The sequence below is a fragment of the Salvelinus alpinus genome, chromosome 1 (genome assembly GCF_045679555.1).
Source record: "Salvelinus alpinus chromosome 1, SLU_Salpinus.1, whole genome shotgun sequence".
Classification (NCBI taxonomy): domain Eukaryota; kingdom Metazoa; phylum Chordata; class Actinopteri; order Salmoniformes; family Salmonidae; genus Salvelinus; species Salvelinus alpinus.
Genome location: NC_092086.1, coordinates 117,554,401 through 117,573,201, shown reverse-complemented (window position 1 = coordinate 117,573,201; position 18,801 = coordinate 117,554,401). Strand labels below are relative to the sequence as shown.

The 18,801-nt window shown below is 44.2% G+C and overlaps 1 protein-coding gene across 2 annotated transcripts in view; it reads right to left on the bottom strand.

Moving 5' to 3' along the window:
- Nucleotides 1-18,801, bottom strand: part of LOC139539673 (phospholipid phosphatase-related protein type 1) — a 149,031-nt gene that overhangs the window by 83,816 nt on the left and 46,414 nt on the right. For both annotated transcript variants that reach the window (XM_071342850.1, XM_071342843.1), the window contains exon 3: nt 3,204-3,392. In XM_071342850.1, coding sequence (XP_071198951.1) covers nt 3,204-3,392 — 189 coding nt within the window. The remainder of the gene's footprint in view (nt 1-3,203; nt 3,393-18,801) is intronic.

The window sequence follows — 18,801 nt, the reverse complement described above, 5'->3', positions numbered from 1 at the left end:
GCCCCCTGGTGGAACATAACTGATGTAGCCACTGGCGACCCCTGGTGGAACATTACTGATAGCCTAGCCACTGGCGACCCCTGGTGGGACATAACTGATGTGACCTCTATGTGACCCCTGGTGGGACATTACTGATGTAGCCTCTGGCGCCCCCTGGTGGGACATTACTGATGTAGCCACTGGCGCCCCCTGGTGGGACATTACTGATGTAGCCACTGGCGCCCCCTGGTGGGACATTACTGATGTAGCCACTGGCGACCCCTGGTGGAACATTACTGATGTGACCTCTATGTGACCCCTGGTGGAACATTACTGATGTGACCTCTATGTGATCCCTGGTGGAACATTACTGATGTGACCTCTATGTGATCCCTGGTGGAACATTACTGATGTGACCTCTATGTGACCCCTGGTGGGACATTACTGATGTGACCTCTATGTGACCCCTGGTGGGACATTCCTGATGTGACCTCTATGTGACCCCTGGTGGGACATTACTGATGTGACCTCTATTTGACCCCTGGTGGAACATTACTGATGTGACCTCTATGTGACCCCTGGTGGGACATTACTGATGTGACCTCTATGTGACCCCTGGTGGGACATAACTGATGTGACCTCTATGTGACCCCTGGTGGAACATTACTGATGTGACCTCTATGTGACCCCTGGTGGAACATTACTGATGTGACCTCTATGTGACCCCTGGTGCAGCTATCCTTAAACCTCTGAAGATTCCAGCCACTTCCATGCACCACATCTGCAGTAAACACTCTAACAAATTATCTTGACTATCCATAGCCAACATCAAAACACAGTGAAAATAGCGGTCACAATCAAAACGTAGAAATAAATATTAAAAGAGAAATTAGGTTGATGTATTTATCTTTTCAGTTTTATTAATTAACATCATTATCTCTCCATTAAATACAGAAAACAACTAAGATAATGGAGCGCTGATAAAAGTACCTTCGTGTCCCAGGGGAGGTTCAACGTGTTACACAAACTGAGACAGAAGTCCAAAAGGAGGTTCAACTTGTTACACAAACTGAGACAGAAGTCCCAGAGGAGGTTCAACGTGTTACACAAACTGAGACAGAAGTCCCAGAGGAGGTTCAACTTGTTACACAAACTGAGACAGAAGTCCCAGAGGAGGTTCAACGTGTTACACAAACTGAGACAGAAGTCCCAGAGGAGGTTCAACGTGTTACACAAACTGAGACAGAAGTCCCAGAGGAGGTTCAACGTGTTACACAAACTGAGACAGAAGTCCCAGAGGAGGTTCAAGAGTTACACAAACTGAAACAGAAGTCCGAAAGGAGGTTTAACTTGTTACACAAACTGAGACAGAAGTCTCAGAGGAGGTTCAACGTGTTACACAAACTGAGACAGAAGTCCCAGAGGAGGTTCAACTTGTTACACAAACTGAGACAGACGTCCCAGAGGAGGTTCAACTTGTTACACAAACTGAGACAGAAGTCCCAGAGGAGGTCCAATGTGTTACACAAACTGAGACAGAAGTCCCAGAGGAGGTCCAATGTGTTACACAAACTGAGACAGAAGTCCCAGAGGAGGTTCAACTTGTTACACAAACTGAGACAGAAGTCCCAGAGGAGGTTTAACTTGTTACACAAACTGAGACAGAAGTCCCAGAGGAGGTTCAACTTGTTACACAAACTGAGACAGAAGTCCCATAGGAGGTTCAACGTGTTACACAAACTGAGACAGAAGTCCCAGAGGAGGTTCAACGTGTTACACAAACTGAGACAGAAGTCCCAGAGGAGGTTCAACGTGTTACACAAACTGAGACAGAAGTCCCAGAGGAGGTTCAACGTGTTACACAAACTGAGACAGAAGTCCCAGAGGAGGTTCAACGTGTTACACAAACTGAGACAGAAGTCCCAGAGGAGGTTCAACGTGTTACACAAACTGAGACAGAAGTCCCAGAGGAGGTTCAACGTGTTACACAAACTGAGACAGAAGTCCCAGAGGAGGTTCAACGTGTTACACAAACTGAGACAGAAGTCCCAGAGGAGGTTCAACGTGTTACACAAACTGAGACAGAAGTCCCAGAGGAGGTTCAACGTGTTACACAAACTGAGACAGAAGTCCCAGAGGAGGTTCAACGTGTTACACAAACTGAGACAGAAGTCCCAGAGGAGGTTCAACGTGTTACACAAACTGAGACAGAAGTCCCAGAGGAGGTTCAACGTGTTACACAAACTGAGACAGAAGTCCCAGAGGAGGTCCAATGTGTTACACAAACTGAGACAGAAGTCCCAGAGGAGGTCCAATGTGTTACACAAACTGAGACAGAAGTCCCAGAGGAGGTCCAACTTGTAACACAAACTGAGACAGAAGTCCCAGAGGAGGTTCAACTTGTAACACAAACTGAGACAGAAGTCCCAGAGGAGGTCCAACTTGTAACACAAACTGAGACAGAAGTCCCAAAAGGGGTCCAACTTGTAACACAAACTGAGACAGACGTCCCAGAAGAGGTCCAACTTGTAACACAAACTGAGACAGACGTCCCAGAAGAGGTCCAACTTGTAACACAAACTGAGACAGAAGTCCCAGAAGGGGTTCAACTTGTAACACAAACTGAGACAGAAGTCCCAGAGGAGGTCCAACTTGTAACACAAACTGAGACAGAAGTCCCAGAGGAGGTTCAACTTGTAACACAAACTGAGACAGAAGTCCCAGAGGAGGTCCAACTTGTAACACAAACTGAGACAGAAGTCCCAGAGAAGGTCCAACTTGTAACACAGAGTGATTCAAAAGAACAAGTGCTTAACGCCTAATGAAACAAAGTGACACTGTACTTTAACAGGAAAGGAGAAAAAGGCTTCCTCCGTCACTAACAGAGACAGGAAGCGAGAGATGCACCCATAGATGATGTCATTGTACCTATTCAATGTTGTTACATGTATACACAGTCTGATGTCATTGGCCCAATATAGATATATTTCTTTGTTTCCTTACTCATCAAAGTAAAAGGCTTTTCAGATTATCACATTATTATTATTCATACATTCTTGTACTATGACTATTACCTGTTACTGTTAATTTCACAGACAGACAGACAGACAGACAGACAGACAGACAGACAGACAGACAGACAGACAGACAGACAGACAGACAGACAGACAGACAGACAGACAGACAGACAGACAGACAGACACAGACAGACAGACAGTACTCACGATGATGGTGGGAGTGGCGGCGACCACGCAGTAGAGGATGAGGGGAGGGATGAAGCTGTTCTCGTCCACCCCGGGGTACGGCTTCATCAGGTCAGCATCGTTGCAGAAGAACCCCTGGACGTGGATGCCGAAAGTGTCGGTCAGCTCAAAGTAGTAGGTCAGGAGGACGGTCCCTGCCATGATCACCAGCTGGAGAGACAACATCAGGGAGAGATCAGACTGGAACCCTAACCTAAATACAACCTAACTTAACTCAAACACAACCTAACCTAAATACAACCTGACCTAACTCAAACACAACCTAACCTAACCTAAATACAACCTGACATAACTCAAACACAACCTAACCTAAATACAACCTGACTGAACTCAAACACAACCTAACCTAACCTAAATACAACCTGACTTAACTCAAACACAACCTAACCTAAATACAACCTGACTTAACTCAAACACAACCTAACCTGACCTAAATACAACCTGACCTAACTCAAACACAACCTAACCTAACCTAAATACAACCTGCCTTAACTCAAAGTAGTAGGCCAGGAGCCCACCATGACCACCACCTGAAAGAACAACACGGTCACATTAGTGACTACGGCTTTGTTTACACTGCAGGCCTTAATACACAAACCAATCCGTTATGGAATACTGACTGTCCCAACAGCAAGAGGATATTTTTGTACGACTCTTAGGACCAGTTTCCCAGACACAGATGAATCCTGGACAGACAAAGCAAACCCAATGGAGTCTTAGTACAGGTATAGGGTTAACCCGTTTGGGGTAAATCGGCCCTTAGTTACAAGAGAACCGGCCTTAGTTACAAGAGAGAAGCTTCCGTTCCATTGACCTTGATGGAGTAAGGAAGGAGACAGACAGTCTAATCAAATACCTACACTTTGTTATTACAGACAGTCTAATCAAATACCTACACTTTGATATTACAGAGAGTCTCATCAAATACCTACACTTTGATATTACAGAGAGTCTAATCAAATACCTACACTTTGATATTACAGAGAGTCTAATCAAATACCTACACTTTGATATTACAGAGAGTCTAATCAGCCTCTATACAACCTCCAAAAACGGACAAACATGGCAATCTTAACATGTCACCCCCCATGAATGAGGCATCATTCACCCAGTGGTGTCTGAGATAGCGTGTGACGTACACATGAACAAATGTACGGAGACAGATTCATTGTCACCTTCTCGATTTCATCGTGGGGGGGACCATAAAACGTACTGCTGTTGAGTGTAACAATAGAAGGTACGTTTCTAAGTGAAAACATACTGTGCCACAGTGAAAGTGGCAATTTCTACCGGTTTTTGAAGCATTTACATTTACATTACATTTAAGTCATTTAGCAGACGCTCTTATCCAGAGCGACTTACACATTGGAAAGTTCATACATATTCATCCTGGTCCCCCCGTGGGGAATGAACCCACAACCCTGGCGTTGCAAGCGCCATGCTCTACCAACTGAGCCACACGGGAAGCGAGTGGATTGTTCAAATGAAGACAAAGACAACCAAGCGGCTGCGGACCACAGCGGCTGTCTTGGAACATAGCACAGTCACTAACCCAGTGACTCTGACAGCCCCCAGGTAATTCCCGTTATTACTACATGAGTTTTGTGTATTGTCTGCTGGAAATTCTCTCAATTCTAGGGGTGCCAAAATCAGACTGTACACTCTCCGGCAGACTTTAAAACCAGCCTGAGGCTAATGGAGCTAATGGGGCTAACAGAGCTAATGGGGCTAACAGAGCTAATGGGGCTAACAGAGCTAATGGGGCTAACAGAGCTAATGGGGCTAACAGAGCTAATGGGGCTAACGGGGATAATGGAGCTAACGGGGACAGCGGAGCTAACGGGGATAACGGAGCAAATGGGGATAACGGAGCAAATGGGGATAACGGAGCTAATGGGGATAACGGAGCTAATGGGGATAACGGAGCTAACAGGGATAATGGAGCTAACAGGGATAACGGAGCTAACAGGGATAATGGAGCTAACAGGGATAACGGAGCTAACAGGGATAACGGAGCTAACAGGGATAACGGAGCTAACAGGGATAACGGAGCTAACAGGGATAACGGAGCTAACAGGGATAATGGAACTAATGGGGATAACGGGGCCAACGGAGCTAATGGAGCTAACAGAGATAACGGAGCCAACGGGACTAACGGAGCCAACGGGACTAACGGAGCCAACGGGACTAACGGAGCCAACGGGACTAACGGAGCCAACGGGGCTAACGGAGCCAACGGGACTAACGGAGCCAACGGGACTAACGGAGCCAACGGGACTAACGGAGCCAACGGGACTAACGGAGCCAACGGGACTAACGGAGCCAACGGGGCTAACGGAGCCAACGGGACTAACGGAGCCAACGGGACTAACGGAGCCAACGGGACTAACGGAGCCAACGGGACTAACGGAGCTAACGGGGCTAACGGAGCCAACGGGACTAACGGAGCCAACGGGACTAACGGAGCCAACGGGACTAACGGAGCCAACGGGACTAACGGAGCCAAGGCGACTATCAGAGCCAACGGGACTAACGGAGCCAACGGGACTAACGGAGCCAACGGGACTAACGGAGCCAACGGGACTAACGGAGCCAACAGAGCTAACAGAGCCAACGGGACTAACGGAGCCAACGGGACTAACGGAGCCAACAGAGCTAACAGAGCCAATGGGACTAACGGAGCCAATGGGGCTAACAGAGCCAATGGGACTAACAGAGCTAATGGGACTAACAGAGCTAATGGGGCTATGAATGTACAAAGTATTATCCCCAAGATGGGCATGTGGTTCCAGGATACAAATCCCGACATTTCAGTGTGCTCTGAAACATGGTTCAAATCTCTGTTGATGATAATTCCATTGCACTTCATGATTATAATGTTTACAGATGTAATAGGCCAAAGAATGTGGTGTAGATATTTTTGTGAAAAAACTATTTTAAGGAGACCCAATCTCTCAATGTCTCGCTTCCCAAGCAATTTGAAAAACTAGTTAGAAATGTTAATTACAGGGATCTATCGTCCTCCCTCCACCACAGCAGGTGTTAATTCCTATGTTGCAGGGATCTATCGGATGTTTTGACTTCATCTCTAGTCATAATGACCTGGTTAATCCACTAGACAGGACACCATCTCAGCTGCTTCTCTAGTCATAATGACCTGGTTAACCCACTAGACAGGACACCATCTCGGCTGCCTCTCTAGTCATAATGACCTGGTTAATCCAGTAGACAGGACACCATCTCAGCTGCTTCTCTAGTCATAATGACCTGGTTAATCCAGTAGACAGGACACCATCTCAGCTGCTTCTCTAGTCATAATGACCTGGTTAACCCACTAGACAGGACACCATCTCAGCTGCTTCTCTAGTCATAATGACCTGGTTAACCCACTAGACAGGACACCATCTCAGCTGCTTCTCTAGTCATAATGACCTGGTTAACCCACTAGACAGGACACCATCTCAGCTGCTTCTCTAGTCATAATGACCTGGTTAACCCACTAGACAGGACACCATCTCAGCTGCTTCTCTAGTCATAATGACCTGGTTAATCCACTAGACAGGACACCATCTCAGCTGCTTCTCTAGTCATAATGACCTGGTTAATCCAGTAGACAGGACACCATCTCAGCTGCCTCTCTAGTCATAATGACCTGGTTAATCCAGTAGACAGGACACCATCTCAGCTGCTTCTCTAGTCATAATGACCTGGTTAATCCAGTAGACAGGACACCATCTCAGCTGCTTCTCTAGTCATAACGACCTGGTTAATCCACTAGACAGGACACCATCTCAGCTGCTTCTCTAGTCATAATGACCTGGTTAACCCACTAGACAGGACACCATCTCAGCTGCCTCTCTAGTCATAATGACCTGGTTAACCCACTAGACAGGACACCATCTCAGCTGCTTCTCTAGTCATAACGACCTGGTTAATCCAGTAGACAGGACACCATCTCAGCTGCTTCTCTAGTCATAATGACCTGGTTAATCCAGTAGACAGGACACCATCTCAGCTGCTTCTCTAGTCATAATGACCTGGTTAATCCACTAGACAGGACACCATCTCAGCTGCTTCTCTAGTCATAATGACCTGGTTAATCCAGTAGACAGGACACCATCTCAGCTGCCTCTCTAGTCATAATGACCTGGTTAATCCACTAGACAGGACACCATCTCAGCTGCCTCTCTAGTCATAACGACCTGGTTAATCCACTAGACAGGACACCATCTCAGCTGCTTCTCTAGTCATAATGACCTGGTTAACCCACTAGACAGGACACCATCTCAGCTGCCTCTCTAGTCATAATGACCTGGTTAATCCAGTAGACAGGACACCATCTCAGCTGCTTCTCTAGTCATAATGACCTGGTTAATCCACTAGACAGGACACCATCTCAGCTGCTTCTCTAGTCATAATGACCTGGTTAATCCACTAGACAGGACACCATCTCAGCTGCCTCTCTAGTCATAACGACCTGGTTAATCCACTAGACAGGACACCATCTCAGCTGCTTCTCTAGTCATAATGACCTGGTTAATCCACTAGACAGGACACCATCTCAGCTGCTTCTCTAGTCATAATGACCTGGTTAATCCAGTAGACAGGACACCATCTCAGCTGCTTCTCTAGTCATAACGACCTGGTTAATCCAGTAGACAGGACACCATCTCAGCTGCTTCTCTAGTCATAATGACCTGGTTAACCCACTAGACAGGACACCATCTCAGCTGCTTCTCTAGTCATAATGACCTGGTTAATCCAGTAGACAGGACACCATCTCAGCTGCCTCTCTAGTCATAATGACCTGGTTAACCCACTAGACAGGACACCATCTCAGCTGCTTCTCTAGTCATAATGACCTGGTTAATCCAGTAGACAGGACACCATCTCAGCTGCTTCTCTAGTCATAATGACCTGGTTAACCCACTAGACAGGACACCATCTCAGCTGCCTCTCTAGTCATAATGACCTGGTTAATCCACTAGACAGGACACCATCTCAGCTGCCTCTCTAGTCATAACGACCTGGTTAATCCACTAGACAGGACACCATCTCAGCTGCTTCTCTAGTCATAATGACCTGGTTAACCCACTAGACAGGACACCATCTCAGCTGCTTCTCTAGTCATAATGACCTGGTTAACCCACTAGACAGGACACCATCTCAGCTGCTTCTCTAGTCATAACGACCTGGTTAACCCACTAGACAGGACACCGTCTCAGCTGCTTCTCTAGTCATAACGACCTGGTTAACCCACTAGACAGGACACAGCACCATCTCGGCTGCTTCTCTAGTCATAATGACCTGGTTAACCCACTAGACAGGACACAGCACTGCCCTGTATATTGATCTGTCGAAAGCACTCGATACTGTTGATCATGCACTCCGGCTACGAAAGCCACCCAAAATTGCTCTAGACCAAACTCTGTTGATGAATTTCAGTGTAATTTTCTTAACATAAACTAAAGGAGTCCCACAAGCCTCAATACTAAGTGCTTTACTGTTCACTTTTAACATTTAACATGTTTGTTTGTCCCTGAATAATAATAATTGGGACGTACATCTCTACGCAGACGACAGTCATTTATTTCTGTGCCCCCTCAGTGCAGCAGGTCATTCACGACCTCCAGCTTGGTTTTAATTAAATTCAAGAATAGCTCACTGATCTTAAATTAGTGCTAAATGCTGATAAAACTCGTTAAATGTATTTATCCTAAATGTATCGTACCTTTATCCGTACGTTGAGAGGATCCCGAATTGAGCTAGTCCCCCATTACAAGTATCTAGGTATTTGGATTGACGATAAGATGTATTTTAAGACACACATTGATAAGCGGACAAAAAAAAGTTGTGAGTAAACATTGATTTCCTGTATAGAAATAAATACTGTCTTACTTTTGAAAAAAGGAGGAAGATTGTTCAAGCATCACTCTTCCCTGTAATTGACTGACGACTCAATATACATCCACACAGCAGTATGTGTTTAAATCCTCTAGATTCAGTATACTACTCAGTCTCTGTGTTTAAAACCTCTAGATTCAGTCTACTACTCAGTCTCTGTGTTTAAAACCTCTATATTCAGTCTACTACTCAGTCTCTGTGTTTAAACCTCTAGATTCAGTCTACCACTCAGTCTCTGTGTTAACCACTAGATTCAGTCTACCACTCAGTCTCTGTGTTAAAACCTCTAGATTCAGTCTACCACTCAGCCTCTGTGTTAAAACCTCTAGATTCAGTCTACCACTCAGTCTCTGTGTTAAAACCTCTAGATTCAGTCTACCACTCAGCCTCTGTGTTAAAACCTCTAGATTCAGTCTACCACTCAGCCTCTGTGTTAAAACCTCTAGATTCAGTCTACCACTCAGTCTCTGTGTTAAAACCTCTAGATTCAGTCTACCACTCAGTCTCTTTGTTAAAACCTCTAGATTCAGTCTACCACTCAGCCTCTGTGTTAAAACCTAGTCAATTAAGAACAAATTCTAATTTACAATGACGGCCTAACGGGCAACACTGGGTTAACTGCCTTGTTCAGGGGTAGAAGAACAGATTTGTACCTTGTCAGCTCGGGGATTTGATCCAGTAACCTTTTGGTAACCTATATTCAGTTTACCACTTAGTCTCTGTGTTAAAACCTCTATATTCAGTCTACCACTGAGCCTTGCGATTTATAACTGGCGATAAGTTCTGTGCTTTCCAATGTCTCTTATATAGTTCTGTTGGTTGGGAGTCTCTGACTACCAGAAGGGAACAACAGTGTCTCTCATATAGTTCTGCTGGTTGGGAGTCTCTGACTACCAGAAAGGACCAACATTGGCTATTATTTGTATGTAAAGCACTTCTCCAGAAACTCTCATACTACCTCACCTCTAAGTTAACATCTCTAGACTGGTTGGTTCTAGAAGTTTCACGGGTCTCCTCTGAGTTAGGGAAGACTGCTTTCAGTTACTATGCCACTCAGTCCTGGGATGACCTATAGGTCACTCTAAAACGTATTATTTGGTCCCAAAAGGTGAATTTAGGGCTCTGTTAAAAAATGTGACCAATTTAAACTCAACTTGTTTTGGTTAATTGTATATATTAGTTGCCCTTTTAAATGGAATGTAATTGATTTGAAATGTTGTAACTGTAATTTTGTAGTGACCTCCGTGCAACAGACATTAACACCCGCTTAAATTTGTCGCTCACATTGCTTGAACTGATGTTCGCAGGACACCATTGGAAATGAGACCCTGGCTGGAATAGCCGAATCGACTAATTTGAAGCGGTCCACATACTTTTGTAAATATAGTGTATAAGAATATCAGTCAATAAAAATGTATTTATTAGGCCCGCCCTTCACCCTCAGACGATCCCGCAGGTGAAGAAGCAGGATGTGGAAGTTCTGGCCTGGTGTGGTTACACGTGGTCTCCGGTTGAGAGGCCGGTTGGACTTATTGCCATATTCTCTAAAACTATGTTGGAGGCGGCTTATGGTAGAGAAATTAACAAATTCTCTGGCAACATCTCTGGTGGACATTCCTGTAGTCAACATGCCAATTGCACACTCCCTCAAAACTTGAGACATCTGTGGCATTATGTTGTGTGACAAAACTGCATATTTTAGAGTGGCCTTTTATTGTGAGAAATTTTATTTTAGGAAATTCTCACTAACAGGGATGTAAAAAAATATATTGCAATTTTTTTTGAGAAATAAGCTTTTTCTGCATACAGTATGGAACATTTCTGGGATCTTTCTTTTACAGCTCATTAAACACGGGACCAACACTTTACATGTTGAGTTTATATTTTTGTTCAGCGTAGTGGAGTACCTCTGATAGCATGCCATTTAGGATACAGCCCTATACTTTAATTACATCTGAATATCGCTGTACAACTAGCTAGATTAAATTCAATCTCATTTTCAAGTTACACCTCCATTCCACAAGGTCGTTAGTCGCTAATATCAGTGTCCACAATGACCACTCTGTCATCAGCACAGGACTGGGTGACAGGAGATGGTGACATAAATACGAGAGGAACTCTAGAAGTGACAGTTTTGTGGCCCAGCATCCAGGACCAAGGTGACTGAAAAGGTTACTCAGTCTAGGCCCCAATCCCCAATGGACCCTCTGATAGACTAGGTGAAAGTGTCAACATATTGCTTATATTAATCAAACCCAATCAGATCTCCACAAGTGTGGCTCAGTTGGCTCATCCCGTGTGGCTCAGTTGGTAGAGCATGGCGCTTGCAACGCCAGGGTTGTGGGTTCATTCCCCACGGGGGGACCAGGATGAATATGTATGAACTTTCCAATTTGTAAGTCGCTCTGGATAAGAGCGTCTGCTAAATGACTTAAATGTAAATGTAAAAAAGTGCATAGGGTCTAGGGGTCCATTCGGGATTGGACCAATGACTGCAGATATTTCCACGGAAGTGTAATGGGCATTTTGTTACCTAGACCTACAAAATCGCGTTGTTGTCATGCCTCCCTTGTTTTCCGTCTAGGTAGTTGTTGCCTATGCTTGTTTCAAGTGTGGCCGACAGTCTGTGATTTATATTTATTGAAATTGAAAGTGGATTACGCTGGTAAAGTCAAACGTCGCTACACGTTCTAAACCGCTCTGGTGACAAACACACACACTCCGTTCATCCACAGGGCTGCTGGCTACGCTTTGCTAGCACCGAAAAAATTGTGAAGATTGCCCTTTATTTTGTTTTGTAAGGACCCAAAAGACAGAGGCAGTAGGCCACACACAGTAGGCTAACTCTACTGAGCTGCTAGCTAGCTAATTAGCTAACTAGCTAACTTTACACCCTGTTTAGCTAAGTTAATTACATGACATCAGCTAGCAAAATTCCTATTAGCTAGCTATCTTGTATGTAATCATTGTAAATTGAAGACACCGTCTCCAAATGTATTTGTAGAACAGCCATGGAAGAGGGTGACATTGCAGCTCCAGCTATCAGAAGGAAGAGTTTAGGCTACTGGACAGAAGAGTGTAGGTTACTGGACAGGAGAGTGTAGGCTACTGGACAGGAGAGTGTAGGCTATTGGACAGGAGAGTGTAGGCTACTGGACAGGAGAGTGTAGGCTACTGGACAGGAGAGTGTAGGCTACTGGACAGGAGAGTGTAGGCTACTGGACAGGAGGGTGTAGGCTACTGGACAGGAGGGTGTAGGGTACTGGACAGGAGAGTGTAGGGTACTGGACAGGAGAGTGTAGACTACTGGACAGGAGGGTATAGGGTACTGGACAGGAGAGTGTAGGCTACTGGACAGGAGGGTGTAGGCTACTGGACAGGAGGGTGTAGGGTACTGGACAGGACAGTGTAGGCTACTGGACAGGGTAGGTCACTTTGTGGGAGTACATTATGAAAATATTCTCCAGTTCCAGTCCTTAGAGGGGAAAACTACGAGGATAGAGAGATAATAGCAACATATTATTCAGTGCTTTCTAATTTGACTATAATGAAGGCTGTCCTCAGCTATGGAAGCCGGTTTGCAGACGAAGAGAGAGGTCCCAATGAATCTCCCGAGAGACTAAGGGCCTCTCCTATACGCCATGGGGTTATATGTGTTGGCCTACCTACGTTAGCGAATGTTGTTTACAAAAACACAGTTAAAACATCACAATGTATAAACCTGTTAAAATGGGAGCAGGTGCTGAAAACACAGTTAAAACATCACAATGTATAAACCTGTTAAACTGGGAGCAGGTGCTGAAAACACAGTTAAAACATCACAATGTATAAACCTGTTAAACTGGGAGCAGGTGCTGAAAACACAGTTAAAACATCACAATGTATAAACCTGTTAAACTGGGAGCAGGTGCTGAAAACACAGTTAAAACATCACAATGTATAAACCTGTTAAACTGGGAGCAGGTGCTGAAAACACAGTTAAAACATCACAATGTATAAACCTGTTAAACTGGGAGCAGGTGCTGAAAACACAGTTAAAACATCACAATGTATAAACCTGTTAAACTGGGAGCAGGTGCTGAAAACACAGTTAAAACATCACAATGTATAAACCTGTTAAACTGGGAGCAGGTCAACCCTGCTGGAGATCTGCTGGGTGTGCAGGATAACACACCTGATTCAACTTATCAAACCTAGCATGTGATTGGCTGGGCTGGGATAGAAGTCAGCCAATGGAGTTTTTTGGGGGGATTGTTCACCTGAATGTATGCTTTAGTAATAATAGTCTATTTGTTACTAATTCATTTTCTAAGTGTTGTTTAGACAGATGTTGTAACGATCGTCTGACGAAGAAGGACCAAAGCGCCGCGTGGTACGTGTTCATGATAATTTATTCAAACTGAACACTGAAACAAAATGAAACAGTTCTGTCAGGTGCAAACACAAAACAAAAAACAACTACCCACAAAACCCAGTGGAAAAAGGCTGCCTAAGTATGATTTCCAATCAGAGACAACGATAGACAGCTGTCCCTGATTGGGAACCATACCCGGCCAACAAAGAAATAGAAAAACTAGAATGCCCACCCTAGTCACACCATGGCCTAACCAAAATAGAGACTAAAACCCTCTCTATGGCCAGGGCGTGACAGATGTCTAACCTTTACATACCAGTTAGTTTATTTGTACATGTTGAACTAGTGCCAATGTCGATGAATCACACATGACAATGCTGCAATAAAGAGGGGAAGGGGTGGTTCTGTCTGTAATGTGTCTGTGTGTCTGTGTCGTTTTCTCAAATTAACATTTCCTTTTTTAGTCTGGTTGTAAAATCTCCAATCTGTTTCATTGGATTGTCAGCCTATCATATGGCCTGTTTCCTTGGATTGTCAGCCTATCATATGGCCTGTTTCCTTGGATTGTCAGCCTATCATATGGCCTGTTTCCTTGGATTGTCAGCCTATCATATGGCCTGTTTCCTTGGATTGTCAGCCTATCATATGGCCTGTTTCATTGGATTGTCAGCCTATCATATGGCCTGTTTCATTGGATTGTCAGCCTATCATATGGCCTGTTTCATTGGATTGTCAGCCTATCATATGGCCTGTTTCATTGGATTGTCAGCCTATCATATGGCCTGTTTCATTGGATTGTCAGCTAGCTACTAGCTAACTAGTTATACTCTACCTTAGGTAGCTTAGGTTAGCCGACTTTTCTCAAAACGAATCTCATTGTGGCTAGCTACTTCTTGTCAGTCATGCTAGCCTGCAAAGCCAAATATCACTTCAGAAATGTCCAAATTAAACGTTGTAGAGACCATTTCCCCCCTGTTGCTGCAGCTTAAACCCTTCTCAAAAATAACAGAGACATTCTGCGAAAACCAGCGAGCTTCAAATGTTCTCAAATGTTTTGTCACCAGTGCCTCTTTGTTTTGTTAACATGTTTAAGTCCTCACACACCGTTGCTCCTACGGCCCTCATCTGGAGAGCACCTGCTGAGCCCTGCCCAAGAAAAACCGTTGTAGGGAAGCCATCATTCCCTACGTAGTGCACTACTCATGACCAGGGCCCATAGTGCCATTTGATCATAGCACAGCCCAGTGGTGCAGAGTACTTAAGTAAAAATACATTTGAAGTACTACTTCAGTTGTTTTTTTGTGGTAGTATTTACTTCACTACATTCCCTTAAAGAAAAAATATGTACTTTTTACTCCCATTCATTTTCCCTGACACCCAAAAGTACTCGATATATTTTCTATGCTCAGGCAGGACAGCAAAATGGTCCAATTCATACACCTATCAATATAACGTGTTGTCATCCCTACTGCCTCTGATCTGGAGGACTCACTAAACAGAGAACATCCCAGGTCATCCCTACTGCCTCTGGTCTGGTGGACTCACTAAACAGAGAACATCCCTGGTCATCCCTACTGCCTCTGATCTGGAGGACTCACTAAACAGAGAACATCCCTGGTCATCCCTACTGCCTCTGATCTGGAGGACTCACTAAACAGAGAACATCCCTGGTCGTCCCTACTGCCTCTGATCTGGAGGACTCACTAAACAGAGAACATCCCTGGTCATCTCTACTGCCTCTGATCTGGAGGACTGACTAAACAGAGAACATCCCTGGTCATCTCTACTGCCTCTGATCTGGAGGACTGACTAAACAGAGAACATCCCTGGTCATCCCTACTGCCTCTGATCTGGAGGACTCACTAAACAGAGAACATCCCTGGTCATCCCTACTGCCTCTGATCTGGAGGACTCACTAAACAGAGAACATCCCAGGTCATCCCTACTGCCTCTGATCTGGAGGACTCACTAAACAGAGAACATCCCTGGTCATCCCTACTGCCTCTGATCTGGAGGACTCACTAAACAGAGAACATCCCTGGTCATCCCTACTGCCTCTGATCTGGAGGACTCACTAAACAGAGAACATCCCTGGTCATCCCTACTGCCCCTGTCTGTCAGTATATATTTTTTTAAATACGACAATTGTGCCGTCTGGTTTCCTAAATATCAGGAATGTGATGTATAGTATTTACCTCTACTTTACTGGGACATGACCATTAAGTACTAAGTATATTTTAAACCAATAAAAATAAAAAATAAATACTCAAGAAGTATTTTACTGGGTGACTTTCACTATTTACTTGAATAATTTTATACAAATTTAAATTTAAATGTAATGTAAATGTAAATGTATCTTTACAATTGAGAACTTTTCCCACCACTGGCATAGCCTACTAACCACAATATGCTGAATGCCACAGGCACAGCCTGCTGGTCAATGGTCCAATGCACAGGAGGTTGGTGACACCTTAATTAGGGGAGGACGGGCTCGTGGTAACGACTGGAGCGGCATCAGTGGAATGGTATCAAATACATCAAACGCATGGTTTCCATGGTTTCCAGGTGTTCGATGCCATTCCATTGGCTCCGTTCCGGCCGTTATTACGATCCATTCTATCCCCCAGCAGCCTCCTGTGATCCAATCTGACACGTCAATCATTTCCGGTTTAATAACAGAAATAATCATCATAACAACTTGAAATAATGAGTTATTCGGCAAATGGTTTCGCTGTGTTAAATGTTCTGTTACTGGTTAAACCTGAAGTCATATCAGACTCTATGAGCAAATAGAAATAAATAAATAAAACTCAAATCTGAACCTTAACTTTATTTTCACTGCTGATTTAAATTATAAATCAGTCAGGGACTGATTTAGACCCGGAGAAACTGGTGAATGCAATTAACTATTAGGTAAAACATGTATCAGATGGAGCTTATTCAGATGCAGTTCCTCTCTCTACCAGCAGAGATCAGTGTTTAAACATATACAGTGTGATCCTCTCTTTGAGCAGGGGTCAGAGTTTAAACATACAGTTTTACAAGTTCCTCGCTACCAGCAGAGGTCAGTGTTGAGCCAGAAACCGTTTCACTAGTCAAATCATAACAACTAAATGAACATCTCTGCAGAGAAACAAGCAGGGCTGACTATAGTATACTACAGTATAACATGGCTGACTAAAGAATCCTAAAGTCTAGCATGGCTGACTACAGAATACTACAGTCTAGCATGGCTGACTACAGAATACTACAGTCTAGGATGGCTGACTATAGAATACTACAGTCTAGGATGGCTGACTACAGAATACTACAGTATAACATGGCTGACTACAGAATACTACAGTCTAGCATGGCTGACTACAGAATACTACAGTCTAGGATGGCTGACTACAGAATACTACAGTCTAGGATGGCTGACTACAGAATACTACAGTCTAGGATGGCTGACTATAGAATACTACAGTCTAGGATGGCTGACTATAGAATACTACAGTCTAGGATGGCTGACTATAGAATACTACAGTCTAGGATGGCTGACTACAGAATACTACAGTCTGGGATGGCTGACTACAGAATACTAGAGTCTAGGATGGCTGACTACAGAATACTACAGTCTAGGATGGCTGACTACAGAATACTACAGTCTAGGATCAAAATGTATAGGTTAAGACAAGAGTATTCTACTATCCCAGGAACAGCTCAGTGTGTTGTGTAGAGTGTATTCCAGGAACAGCTCAGTGTGTTGTGTAGAATGTATTGCAGGAACAGCTCAGTGTGTTGTGTAGAGTGTATTCCAGGAACAGCTCAGTGTGTTGTGTAGAGTGTATTCCAGGAATAGCTCAGTGTGTTGTGTAGAATGTATTCCAGGAACAGCTCAGTGTGTTGTGTAGAGTGTATTCCAGGAATAGCTCAGTGTGTTGTGTAGAGTGTATTCCAGGAATAGCTCAGTGTGTTGTGTAGAATGTATTCCAGGAATAGCTCAGTGTGTTGTGTAGAGTGTATTCCAGGAATAGCTCAGTGTGTTGTGTAGAATGTATTCCAGGAATAGCTCAGTGTGTTGTGTAGAATGTATTCCAGGAACAGCTCAGTGTGTTGTGTAGAGTGTATTCCAGGAATAGCTCAGTGTGTTGTGTAGAATGTATTCCAGGAATAGCTCAGTGTGTTGTGTAGAGTGTATTCCAGGAATAGTTCAGTGTGTTGTGTAGTGTGTATTCCAGGAATAGTTCAGTGTGTTGTGTAGTGTGTATTCCAGGAATAGCTCAGTGTGTTGTGTAGTGTGTATTCCAGGAATAGCTCAGTGTGTTGTGTAGAGTGTATTCCAGGAATAGTTCAGTGTGTTGTGTAGTGTGTATTCCAGGAATAGCTCAGTGTGTTGTGTAGAGTGTATCCCAGGAATAGCTCAGTGTGTTGTGTAGAGTGTATTCCAGGAATAGCTCAGTGTGTTGATATCAGATATCACATGATCTCAGTATATATACACCTGTTCTGAAAGGCCCCAGAGTCTGTAACACCACTAAGCAAGCGGCACCATGAAGACCAAGGAGCTCTCCAAACAGGTCAGGGACAAAGTTGTGGAGAAATGCAGATCAGGGTTGGGTTATAAAAAAATATCAGAAACTTTGAACATTCCACGGAGCACCATTAAATAGGACTACTTTAAGCCGTACACTCGACAGAGCTGGGCTTTACAGAAGTGTCCAGAAAAAAATTAAATACACGTTTTGTGTTTGCCAAAAGCCATGTGGGAGACTCCCCAAATATATGGAAGAAGGTACTCTGGTCAGATGAGACTAAAATATAGCTTTTTGGCCATCAAGGAAAATGCTATGTCTGGCACAAACCCAAAACTCATCACCCCGAGAACACCACCCCTACAGTGAAGCGTGGTGGTGGCAGCATCATGCTGTGGGGATGTTTTTCATCGGCAGGGACTGGGAAACTGGTCAGAATTGAAGGAATTATGGATGGCGCTAAATACAGGGAAATTCTTGAGGGAAACCTGTTTCAGTCTTCCAGAGATTTGACACTGGGATGGAGGTTCACCTTCCAGCAGGACAATGACCCTAAGCATACTGCTAAAGCAACACTCGAGTGGTTTAAGGGGAAACATTTAAATGTCTTGGAATGGCCTAGTCAAAGCCCAGACCTCAATCTAATTGAGAATCTGTGGTATAACGTAAAGATTGCTGTACACCAGCGGAACCCATCCAACTTGAAGGAGCTGGAGCAGATTTGCCTTGAAGAATGGGCAAAAATCCCAGTGGCTAGATGTGCCAAGAATACTACCCCAAGAGACTTGCA